The sequence below is a fragment of the Colobus angolensis genome, unplaced genomic scaffold (genome assembly GCF_000951035.1).
Source record: "Colobus angolensis palliatus isolate OR3802 unplaced genomic scaffold, Cang.pa_1.0 Scaffold25, whole genome shotgun sequence".
NCBI classification, from domain to species: domain Eukaryota; kingdom Metazoa; phylum Chordata; class Mammalia; order Primates; family Cercopithecidae; genus Colobus; species Colobus angolensis.
The window spans coordinates 2,799,920-2,812,926 of NW_012115710.1; the positions used below are offsets into that span (position 1 = coordinate 2,799,920).

The 13,007-nt window shown below is 47.7% G+C and overlaps 1 protein-coding gene across 2 annotated transcripts; it reads right to left on the reverse strand.

The window, feature by feature from the left end:
* Positions 1-2,429: 2,429 nt before the first annotated feature.
* Positions 2,430-12,706, reverse strand: CD33 (CD33 molecule). 2 transcript variants are annotated; one of them, XM_011946253.1, is made up of 7 exons: positions 12,613-12,692; positions 12,170-12,550; positions 11,687-11,965; positions 11,410-11,457; positions 7,483-7,567; positions 7,060-7,141; positions 2,430-2,928 (listed from the first exon to the last, which is right to left on the reverse strand). In XM_011946253.1, exons 1-7 carry the CDS (start codon positions 12,656-12,658, stop codon positions 2,758-2,760), a joined length of 1,092 nt encoding a protein of 363 aa, XP_011801643.1. In that variant the 5' UTR covers positions 12,659-12,692; the 3' UTR covers positions 2,430-2,757. The 2 variants fall into 2 exon arrangements, with proteins under 2 accessions (XP_011801643.1, XP_011801645.1); XM_011946255.1 differs by lacking the exon at positions 12,170-12,550 and having other exon boundaries at positions 12,613-12,706.
* Between the last annotated feature and the right edge of the window lie 301 nt (positions 12,707-13,007).

A 13,007-nucleotide genomic window follows, 5' to 3' on the forward strand; every position in this document is an offset into this window, starting at 1 on the left:
AAAAGGGAACACATCACAAGTGTTTTACTAAAAAAATTTTCACAGAGTGATGCCATCTGAGCAATTAGTAGCCAGATCAAAAAAAAAAAAAAAATCCTGGGCTAGGTGCAGTGGCTCACGCCTATAGTTCCAGCACTCTGGGAGGCTGAGGCAGGAGAATTGCTTGAGCCCAGGAGTTCAAAACCAGCCTGGCCAACAGGGAGAACCATGTCTCCACACAAAATTTAAAAAATTAGTTAGGCGTGATGGTGTACACCTGTAGTCCCAGCTACTCTGGAGGCTGCCGTGGAAGGATGGCTTGAACCAGGGAGGTCAAGGCTGCAGTGAGTCATGATGGCACCACTGCACTCCAGCCTGGGTGACAGAGAGATTCTGTCTCAAAAACAAACAAACAAAAAACCCCCAAAGAACAGATTCTTACCAAAATCTCCCAGAACTCCCTAATGCCCCTTTCTAGTCGTTACTAACAACCAGCCCCTGACCTCTGCCCCTCTGGTGACCAGTATCTAGACTTTGAACACCAAAGATTAGTTATGAGTGTTTCTAAACCTTATATCAAGTACATCACATAGTATGTACTTTTTGTATCTGGGTTCCTTCACTCAACATTATATTTCTAAGATTCATACATGTTGTATGCAGTCATTATTTGCTTCTTCCATTGCAGAAATAATCCATAATTTATTTATCTGTGTTACTGTTGATTGGTATTGGGTAGGTATTATTTTCAGCCATTACAATTAGTACTGCTATGAACATTCTTGTGTATATTTGAAGAACATTTGTATGTATTTCTGTTGCGTATGCACCTAGGAGTGGTTTGTAACCAGAGGAAACCTGTGCTGCTCCAGCCCCATTTCTGACATCTGCAGGGCTGTCCCCTCCCCGACACACTCACCCTCCCTCCCCAGGATGGGGCAGGTCCCTCAGCCAGCAGCACCCTCACTGCCCCTACACCCTGGGCAGTTGCCTCCCATCTATGGGGCGGAGCCGCCTGGGGGTCTGGGCTGGGTGAGGTGGACCCTGGAGGGGCACCCGCCACTCCCATGGGCAGGGGAGGCAGAGGCGGGCACAGCCTGGCGGGGTCGGGGCTTGGCGTCCCAAAGTGTTGGGATTGCAGGCGTTAGCCACCGTGCCTGACCCACGCATTTTTATTTATTTATTTTTTTTTTTGAGACGGAGTCTCGCTCTGTGGCCCAGGCTGGAGTGCAGTGGCCGGATCTCAGCTCACTGCAAGCTCCGCCTCCCGGGTTTACGCCATTCTCCTGCCTCAGCCTCCCGAGTAGCTGGGACTACAGGAGCCCGCCACCTCGCCCGGCTAGTTTTTTTTGTATTTTTTAGTAGAGATGGGGTTTCACCGTGTTCGCCAGGATGGTCTCGATCTCCTGACCTCGTGATCCACCCGTCTCGGCCTCCCAAAGTGCTGGGATTACAGGCTTGAGCCACCGCACCCGGCCAGCATTTTTTTTTTTTTTTAAGCAACACCAGAATCTTCCATTTGTTTATCTAAAGGGCATTATGAGCTTATGGCATAATGCTTTCACCCCTGTCATGGTTTGGGTGCTGCTGATGAATTTGGGGCTGGTTTTCTTAAACTGATTTTCATCATTTTAACTGGGCTTTTTAGGAGGATGATTGTGCGCCTCTTCTTTCTGCCATCTCAATTTAGACATCTACCTTTGAGGTCATTTGGAAGGATAAAAATATGGTAGCCTGCTGATGACATGGTGACAGCCCTTCTTGGAGGAGGCATGTGGATTCAAACACACAGGGAGGAGTGCATCAGAATGGGGTCCATAGAGTGTAGGGTGTGGCACTGGAAGAGTAGACTGAGCGAGATTCAGAACAACAGAGAATAGAGGTCAGCACACCACAGCCCGTGGGCTGCCTGTTTTGATAAATAGCATTTTGTTGGAACATGGCCATATAATTCATTTTCAGATTGTCTGTGGCTGCTTTGGTGCTACAATGGGCAGAATTGCATAGTTGCAATTGAGACCACATTGCTTGCAAAACTGAACATGTTTATTATCTGGCCCTTTGCTAGTACTGGTTGCCCATCTCTGACTTAGAATGTCACATTGAGAAGCTTCAAATTATTCCTGTGGGTTGGGGATCTAGGGAACTATTTTGACTATGGTCAGCTCTGAGTTTTAGAAAATTCTCCAAATGCTAATATGTGATTTTCCCAGTAGCAGAATATAAAGAAAGCAGAAATCTTAGTAGGGGACAGGTGGGATGGAAAGGGAAGATTCAGGAGTAGAGAGAGATGATGTTGGAGGGCAAGTCAGTGAAGAAATAGATGGTGGGGTTTTGAGCAGCAAGTGAGATAGACATGTTGCTGATATAGTTCCAGGGATCAAATGACTAATGACTTCCGTTCAAGGGGGAAGGAACCAGGATGCACCAAACTCTCACGGCACAAGGACTGGCGTTTTCCACGTGTACCTTTATTTAATGCTCACAGCATCCCTGTGAGACAGGACTTCTTGTACCTATTTCACAGAGAAGTAAATGGAGACATGGAAGGTTAAGGAGCTTGTGTGACATCACACACTTAGCAAATGAAAGAGCACAGATTTGATTCCACGACTCTCTGCTTACAAAGTCTAAGATGATGTCAATATAGCAGGAAACTCACGTAATGTCTATAAACCCATTGCCTGTGGGGTGTTAAATCTCCAAGAATCAGCCTTTGGTCCCCGACCTGTAGAGGATGTGAGTCTTCTAGCTGAGCCCGATGCTCTTGTGGGTTCCTCACTGGGTCCTGACCTCTGAGTATTCGGTGGAGGTGCCCTTGGACGGATTCATCCCATGAAAGTTGAGGGAAGCATAGTGCAGCTCCTCGTCCATCTCCACAGTAAGGGCGGCACCTGAACAGCCTGAGGTTTCAGTGGGGCCATGTAACTTGGACTTCTTCTGGTGTTTCTTATGGAGAGGAAAGAAGGGGGTTAGAGCAGGGCAGTGAGGAGGGGGACCGGGAGAAGGCAAAGAGGGTCAATGAAGTAAAATGAACATTTATTCACTCTTTCATTCTTTCATCAAATGTTTATTAATTAAGGCTTTACTTATTCGTTATCTAACACATGTAGCACGTATTGATTGATTCCCAATTCTCTTGAATATTCACAGAGACTAATGTGGAAAAATGATGGCCAGCTACACTGACATCATCTTTGGCATCTATTATTTTATCCATTTTACAGACCAGGAAACTAGGTCTCAGAGAGCTTAGGTAATTTCCAAAGTCACACATCTGTTGACCCTGAACTCAGTCCCAGGTCTCTGGGACCTCCTCTGTGCTGGGAACTGGATCCTCAGACGGGAGCAAAGCAGAGCAGGAGGCCTGTGATTTCCACTACTGCAGGGTATGAAGACAGAAACAGACTGGTAATTGCAAATTGTGACAGTGTGCAGCTGAACAGGAGAGAGTAGAATGATGGAGGTCTGATAAAACGCAGCCTTTTCCTTGTGGAGCTCACGGTGTGGCAGGGGGAGCTATGGGAATGTAGTTAGTTCAAGTGGTGCAAAGCTCTATACAAACAGGAACATGGTATCCTGAGAGACACAGGAGCAGATGCTGGAGAAATGGCAAGTCTACAGGGTACAACCATTTTCTGGTGCAGTCCCATTGCTTGTTTCTAGATTTGGTGTAGTGTTTCTCAAAAGAGTCCCTCAACTCACAGATTGTGCCTCCTCTCTTCCCATTCTCTCTTGAACTCTCTCTAGTCAAGGGATCTTTCTCTAGTGGAAAATCAGATCTGCTTTGCTGTCATACTGCTTAGCTACATTCAAATAGCCATTTCTCAGGCTCTATCTTACCAGACTTACCAGCGTTTGAAACAAATGACCAACCTCTCCTCCATGAAGCCCCATCTTCCTTTGGCCACCAACACTGGAGCCTGCAATTTCCTGGTCATTGGCTCCTACTCATTCTCAGCTTTCTCACCATTTATACCTCATCTCCCTAACATTCGATGCTGGAGGGTTCCAGGGCTGTGTCTGTGGACCCCTTCTCTTCCTTGTAGATTCATCTATTATTGGATGTTGATATGGGAGCCCCCAACCTCTGTGTCTCGCACATGGATCCCTCTTCTGAGCTCCAGACACTTGCCTGCTACTTGTCATCTCCACATGGATGTCTCAGAGGCACCTCAAACTTACAGTCACCAAAATAATGTTTGATATACACTTGAAAATTTACTTCTCCTTCAAGGTTGGTGATTTTCATCATTGGCAATTTGATTCTTTAAGTTTGAATTCTGAGTAAGTCACATGAACATCATCATTGGCATCTATAGACATCTATGACATCCATGGGGTCTTCTTGGACATCCGTGACATCTATGATATCTGTGGAGCCACCTATGACATCTGAGACACTTACCGAGCAGAGCCCGTGAGCTATCTTTGCTCCTGCCTTGCATGCACTCTATCACTGCATTTGCAAATACTGTTGACTCCACCTTCAAGACGTCTCTGGAACCCAATTTCTCCACATCAGATTCATCATTCTTACTTGGGACTAAGTCTGAGTCAGTCATCTTTTGGCTTGATTATCCATGTATTCTCTATTCTGGTATCTTCTCTTCTATGTTACATACTAGAGTTTCTCACAGAGCAGCCAGAGTCACTCCCACTAAAATGAGTGTCAGTTCATGCCACTCTTCTGCTCTAAATGCATCAATAACTATGATGGACTTAGGACCCTGCAATATTTGCAGCTTCTATGTCTCTTCAGCTTCATTTCCTACCTGCCATTGTTCAGTCCACACCCCACCCCCGACACTGCCTTATCCACACTGTCCTACTTTGTTTCTCTAAAACGTCAGATGTGCTCCAGCCTCAGAGCCATGGTACTTGCTGCTTCCTCGATGATTCTCTACTGCTCACACTGTACTCATTTTCTTTCTGCAGCTGTTTGCCCAAAGGCCACTCTTTAGCCCCCAGGACTGTCCAATCCATTCTCCCATTTCATTTTCTGCCATAGCACTTATTTCATGCCTCTTTCATGTATATTTGCACTACTTATTTGTTCATTATTTTCATCCCTTTTCCCAATAGATGTTAAGCCCCTGATAGGAGGAATACTTTATGTTTGTAAAATACATGTTTATAAAAATACAGAATGGCACAAGGACCTAGAACAACTGGCAAATGGGATTATATAGATATTTGTAGAATGAATGAGTGCTTATTGACCCTGTGTTAAAAAAAACTCTACTGTGGTGTTCACTTTAGTCAGAGTTAAATAAATTTTTTAAAAAATCAGAGCTTGAAGGATGCACTGGAGTTGGGCAGGTAGCTACTAGGCATATGAGAAGGAAGGAACAGCTCAGCAATGATTCTGAGATGAAAAACTTGCCCTGCTTGAGGTGATTGAGTGGCTAATGTTGGGGGAGCATAGCACTGAAGGGGCCTCTGGTTTTCCTGCTCCAAATGCCAGCCTTTCAGGAGTGTGGAGAAGCAGTGCATTTCAAACTTGGGAATGAGGGGACGATGATCTTTTAGGGAGGTAATGTTCTGGAGAGGAGAAATGGGAGGTGAGGCTGCAGCAGAATAAGGAGTAACAGGGGATCTCAGCTCAGAAGCAGTGATTGTGTTAAGCTGTGTTCAGAGGAAGCTCAGACATGCATCGTAGCATACTGGCACAGGAAGAAGAGATGGAGGACTGGGGCAGGAGGGGGCCATGTCTGTGGTTGGGTAATGGGGACAAGAGTGCCATTAGTGAGACAGAGAACCAATCAGGAGAAGTATATTTAGGGGTGTGTCAACCAAGTGTTCCTGATGTTTCAACATCTGGGGCATTGCTGAGCCTTGAGAGACTACCTCTCCCAGGGATAGTAGATTTCTAGAGCTAATAAAGGACTTGCACACAAGTGCACCTTTCGTGTGCAAACCAGTCAATCTGAAGCCTACACTACCAGCTGGATCCTTTATTGAGCTTTTACACTCTAGGCCACAATCCCCCTTAATAAACCCAGGGCCACGTACCAGACAACTAGAGACAACTCCTATACCCGAGTCTGCTGAAATTGTTCAAAGTAGCCAATCCTAAACCTGCCTAGCTTGCTTACCCTGTCTTGCCCATTATTTTCGATGAAAGCCATAGTAAAGGCTCTTGTCCCATTTTCCCCTTGCTCCCTCTGCTTCCTGACTGACCCTGGTGCTTTTCTATATGGCCTTGCATGGTGTGGTGCATCCTCTCCTCTTGGGAACAGTGAATAAGAAACTATCTTTTTTTTTTTTTTTGAGACAGAGTCTTGCTCTGTTGCCCACGCTGGAGTGCAGTGGCAGTGGCGTGATCTCGGCTCACTGCAAGTTCCGCCTCCCGGGTTTACGCCATTCTCCTGCCTCAGCCTCCCAAGTAGCGCCCGCCACCATGCCTGGCTAATTTTTTTTGTATTTTTAGTAGAGATGGGATTTCACCATGTTAGCCAGGATGGCCTCAATCTCCTGACCTCATGATCCATCCACCTCAGCCTCTCAAAGTGCTGGGATTACAGGCATGAGCCACTGCGCCCGGCCATAGAAACGGTCTTTTCAATGGCCATAATCTCCTGATCTATTGGCCTCAACATACCTGAATAATATTAAAACCTACACTGTTGGGGCCGGGCGCGGTGGCTCACGCCTGTAATCCCAGCACTCTGGGAGGCCGAGACGGGCAGATCACGAGGTCAGGAGATCGAGACCATCCTGGCTAACACGATGAAACCCCGTCTCTACTAAAAATACAAAAAATTAGCTGGGTGTGGTGGTGGGTGCCTGTAGTCCCAGCTACTCGGGAGGCTGAGGCAGGATAGTGGCTTGAACCTAGGAGGCGGAGCTTGCAGTGAGCCGAGGTTGTGCTACTGCACTTCAGCCTGGGTGACAGAGCGGGACTCTGTCTCAAAAAAATAAAAACAAAACAAAACAAAACACAAAAACCTACACTCTTAAACAGCAGGAAAGACAATAAGCTCAGTTCTGGAAATGCTGAATGGGGCATGACTGTGGGCCATGTTGGGAGGAGGTGTCTGCAGGGCATCCTGGATGCCAGCATGCCCCGTCACTCACCGACGATGCTGGCCCTGTGGCAGGGTGGGTGTCGATCCTGCCCACTGCCGTCCTGGCTGCTTTCCTCCTGTGAGTCTTCACTCTGATGGGAGACACCAGGGTCTTTGAGCCTGGTTTTCTCAGGCTGTGGGGCCATTGTTATGAGCCTGGAATGAGGGACTTTGGCAGGTAAGGGGTGGAATTAATCCCGGAGCCTTCAAACGAAACTTAGTAACAAGGTCTTCCTCTACCTCCCACTCCTTGGACACCTGAGACCAGGGCCCTAGCATAGACCCATGCCTAGCCCAGTGGCTACAGGCTGGATTCTGTAGATCACCACACCCCCTGCCCTTTCTCCAGCCCTCACAGCCCCTCCAGGACCCTTCTACACGAGGTCCATCCTCTTCACCTCTGGTCCATGCCTGACCCAGAGAAAATGCTCACATGAAGAAGGTGAGGCAGAGACAAAGAGCGAGCAGGGCTGTGACACCAGCTCCCCCAATGGCCCCCTGAACCACTCCTTGTTTCCCTGCAGACAAAAAAGACATGGGATGAACTCTAATCTGGATAAACAGGTATGTGTATCGTATTCTCCAGCATGTAGAGAGGGGTGACTTCACCTCCAAAATGGAGTTTAGCTCCTAGATCTTCCTAGATCTTCCCATCCATCATAGACATGAATATGGACCATGACCGTGAGATGAAGTACACAGTACACCTGAGACCTCTTGTTGCACCCTCTCTCTCCGGTGCACAAAACACCATCTCTCCTAGGACCCAGGTTCCTCTCCACCCTCGGTCTCTCTGAAATGAACCTCAGAAATAGCCGCTGAAGGACTGTGAAGCTCTGAGCCTCTTGGATGACAGAGAGAGAGAGAGAGAGAGAGAGAGAGAGAGAGAGAGAGAGAGAAAGAGAGGGAGAGAGAGAGTAAGCACTGGAATGCTGCTAGGCCTTGTCTCTTCTTTCTTCCCACTGGTCCCACCACTCAGGGTCAGAGGTGATCCTTTTGGCCTTAAAAAGCACCTGGGGCCGGGCACGGTGGCTCAAGCCTGTAATCCCAGCACTTTGGGAGGCCGAGGCGGGCAGATCACGAGGTCAGGAGATCGAGACCATCCTGGCTAACACGGTGAAACCCCGTCTCTACTAAAAATACAAAAAACTAGCCGGGCAAGGTGGCGGGCGCCTGTAGTCCCAGCTACTCCGGAGGCTGAGGCAGGAGAATGGCGTGAACCTGGGAGGCGGAGCTTGCAGTGAGCTGAGATCCGGCCACTACACTCCAGCCCGGGCGACAGAGCGAGACTCCGTCTCAAAAAAAAAAAAAAAAAAAAGCACCTGGAGTCAGGGTGGGGCAGGGAGGTGGTTCTCAGACCTTCTTAGACTCAGACAGTTCTCCTGGACCTGCCCGGCTGGACCTTCTAGATCCCAACACTCAGAGTCAGGGGCGTTTCTCTGAGCATCATCTGTCAACAGTTTGATGACAACTGCTGAGGGAACTATTCCTGCCCTCACTGGGCTCACTGTCCACTGAGGGACCAGATGCCATTATTAATTGGAAGAAGGCAGTGGAGAGAGCACTGGTCTTTGGACAGAGGTTGGGGTAAGGGTTGCGGTATGGACAATAGAAAAAAAAAAATGCCCTAAAGAGATTTTTGGGGAAGTGTGACTATTCTATATGATACTCTCATGGTGGATTCATGTCATTATACATTTTTCAGAAACCTGTAAAATGTACAACACCAACAGTGAACTTCAATGTAAACTATGGGCTTCAGGTGACAATGATATGTCAATGTAGGTTTATTGATTGTAACAAATGTACCATTTTGATGGGGGATGCTGATGGCCGGGGAAACTATGTGTAAGGGTAGAGGGCATATGGGAAGTCTTTGTACCTTCTGCTCAATTTTTTCATGAAAAATAAAGTTCATTTATAAATGCTCCCAAGATGTTCAGCGACTAGAAGATTCCACTCGATTTTGCTGTGAAACGAACACTACTCTGAAAAATAAAACCTATTAAAAAATGCCCCATTGGAGCTAAATGGCTGACCAGAGGTGCCTGGAGCTCATCCTCCCCCATCCCACCAGGCAGGAAAGGACCAAGGCAATGAACAAACAGCAAAGATTTGAGTGGAGTGTCGAAGGGAGAGTACTGTAGTGCAGCAGGGGAGTGGAGAGTTACCTGTGGCAACTGGAGGCCCAGGAGGGCAGCATGGAGGCACCCAGACTTTGCAGCTCCCTCTCCCCAGCCCAGATTGTGGTTTGTCCCAGAGACAGGAAGGATTTCCCCTTGTAGGGAAATGATAAGCAGAAGAATACAACCAACCCCCAGTGCCCACTGCAGATACCTACATTCCTTACTACAGGTTCATCCTACAGTCCTTACAAGCTCGGAGTACAGTTGGAAGAGCGGCCAGGAATTCACGCAGCTGCAGGGTTCTGGATTAGGAGCACACGGTGTGCACTCCCAACTCCCCAACCAGCCCCTGTGGGCAAGCTGCTGCGACACAGCACCGTCTCGAGACCACAGCCGTCTCTGGAGTGCGCCCTCCTCTGGGGGCCAGTGGCCACGCACCTCTTCATCACTGTAAGTCCGTCTTCGTTCCCCTAAGCCTGCAGCAATGGCTGAATACCACAGTTAGAGCTGCATGGAGCCTGGGCCCAGGATTGGCTGGGACACGGGTCCTGAACAGCAGAGAAACCAACCCGTGCTGCCTGTACTTCCAGCTGGAGGAACAGTCTTATAGTCCCACTCAATCTCTTCGATAAATGATGCTGGAAAAACTGGTGCCATATGCAGAAGAATGAAACTAGACTCACACCTCTCATCCTATGCAAAAATCAGTTCAAAATGGATCAAAGACCTTAATGTAAGACCCAAAAATATTAAAATACTAGAAGAAAACATAGGGGAAATGCTGTAGGACATTGGTCTGGAAAAATATTCTATGAGTAAGACCTTGCTAGCACAAGCAACAAAAGCAAAAGCAAATAAATGAGATAATATCAAGCTAAAAAGCTTCTATGCAGCAAAGGAAACAATCAACAGAGTGAAAAGGCAACCTACAGAATAGGAGAACATATTTGTCAGCTATTCATCTGACAAGTGATTCATATACAGAATATACAAGGAACTCATGCATCTCAATGGCAAAGAAACCCAATCTGATTTAAAAATGGGCAAATTATCTGAGTAGACATTTCTCTAGAGAAGATATACAGATGGCCAACAAATATGTGAAAAATGCTCAGCATCACCAATCACCAGGGAAGTGCAAATCAAAACCACAATGAGGTAACGTCACCCCAGTTGGGAGGACTATGATAAAAAAAAAGATGAAAATTAACAAATGATGGTGAGGATGTAGAGAAGAGGAAACTCTTAAATGCTTTTGACCAGAATGTAAACTAGTATAACCACTACTAGTATATGTAGTTATTTTTCCTCAAAAAAATACAAATAGAACTACCATATGATCCAGTAATCCCATTACTGGGCATTTATATAATGGAAAGGAAATCGGTATATTGAAGAAACATCTGCACCTATGTGTTTATTGCAGCACTATCCACAATAGGAAGATATGAAATAAACCTAAGTGTCCAACAACAGATGAATAAATAAAGGAAATGTGGCATATATACACAATGGATTATCATTCAGCCATGAAAAATAATGAAATCTTGTTATTCACTATAACATAGATTGAACTAGAAGACATTATGTTAAATGAAATAAGCCAGGAACAGAAAGTTAAATACCACATGTTCTCACTCATAAGTGGAAGCTAAAAAAAGTTGATTTCATGGAAGCAAAAAGTAGAACAGAGAATAATAAGGGCTGGGAAGGTTAGGGGAACAATGATAAGGAGAGAGATTTGTTCAAGGATACAAGATCACACCTGGAAAGGAAGAGTAAGTTCTGGTATTCTATACCACTGTAGAATGACTATGGTTAAAAATAATAGATAGTTTCAAATAGCTAGAGAGGGGGTATTGAATGTTTCCAACACAATGAAATGATAAATGTTCAAAATGATGGATATGCTATTACCCTGATCTGATTAGTATACATTATTAGTATTGAAACATCACTATGCCATCCATAAATATGTACAATTATTATCTATCAATTAAAAATAAAATACCCCAAGACATTCAGTGACAGGAGGGAGACAAAGAGCATTATTTGGATGGGCAAGGAGGAAGTTGCTAGTCATCCCCCAATATCCTTATCCGAGGTGCCTGATGTCTACCTGTGTCTAACTGCAGGCCTTGCCTCTGAACATTTGACTCTGAAAGTCCAGCTCTGACCAAACGCGACACAGACTCAATCCAGGAACAGCCCCAGGCAGGGAGGCGCCTTCCTACCTGAGCCATCTCCCAGAAAGATACCAGTTCTTGGGTTCTGTGAAGCATCTAAGAGAGGAAGAGAGGATTTCCTTCAGTCGGGAGTAGAGATGAGATAAGGGTAGGCATTTTCCCTTACTCCTGCCAAAGCCACAGAAATGCAGAAGAGACAGGGCTCACGTCCTTCTAACTGCCAAACTCAGCCAGGCCCCCAGGACACTAAATGTCCCCAGCACCACCAGCCCATCCTGTCTCCCCTACACACTCAGGGACCCGAGCATCCTGGCCCAGCACTCACAGGAGACATTGAGCTGGATGGTTCTCTCCGTAGTCACACCAGCTCCAGGGAACGTCACCTGACAGGTGAGGTTGGTGCCGTGGTCCTGGGGGCGTGGGGTGACCGTGAGCACCGAGGAGTGAGTGGTCCTGAGGCCCAGGGAGGTGGGGGCAGCTGACAACCAGGAGAAGATTGGAGGTGTTCCCTGCTCACAGGCCCAGGGCACAGAGCAGGTCAGGTTTTTGGAGTGGTTGGGGTCTAGGGCTCCAGGGATGAGGATTTGGGGCCTGTGGGTCAAGTCTAGTGAGAAGAAGCGGGGGATGCAGAATCAAGAGGGAGGGTCCAGGTGAGGGCCTGAGAGAAGATCAACCTCTGGTCAAGCTCCCCTGCTAAGCATGACAGGCTTTACCCCTAAACCCTTCCCAGTACCAGGGTCCCATCCCAGCCCTGCCCTGTAGTACCCATGACCATCCCTTGTGACCACTTCTGGAGCCTGTGCCTCACCTGTCACACGCACAGAGAGCTGGGTAGATTTGTAACTGTATTTGGTACTTCCTTTCTCCATCCGAAAGAAGTATGAACCATTATCCCTCCTCCTGGCATCTACAATGCTCAGGGAGCAGTTGTTCCTACTGGGATCCCCAAGGAGGCGGAATCGGCCCTGGGTCTCCTCCTGTACTTCTCGATCTAGCTTGTTTGTGGCCACTGGAGAGTCCAACGATACAATGGCTCCTTCCCGGAACCAGTAACCATGAACTGGGGAATTCCTGGGGTAGGAGGGTGTGGGAGGGAAGAAAGTGCAGGGCACGAGGACGCACAAACCCTCTTGTACTGTCACTGACTCCTGCACTTCCAGCCTGACTGTTGGATCCATAGCCAGGACACCTGTGGGGAAATGAGGGTCAGCTCGGCCCAGCCCGACAACCCCCCTGCCCGCAGTCACTCACCTGCCCACAGCAGGGGCAGCAGCAGCAGGGGCAGCAGCAGCAGCATGTCTGAGGCTGAGGCTTCCTGGGCTCCCCGTGTGAGCAGAGAACAGGAAAGGAGCGGAGGGGAAGGGCTAGGGGGCCGGACAGGAAGCTGGGGAGGAACAGAAAACCTCAGTCCTGCATGGAAGAGGAACCTCAGACCCACACGTGCTCAAGCTTGTCCCTTTCACACAGATTGACCCTCATGGGCCAGAGATGCCAGAGACCCGCCCAGAGAGGGGAGGAGATGGAGCAGAATCTGAGTCTTGCCTCCCAGGAGCACCGGAGCCTGGACCAGTACCTCCGAGGCCATCTGAGACATGCGAACCCCGTGTCTAAAATCCTTCCACTCTGAGGTACTTTTCTATGCACAA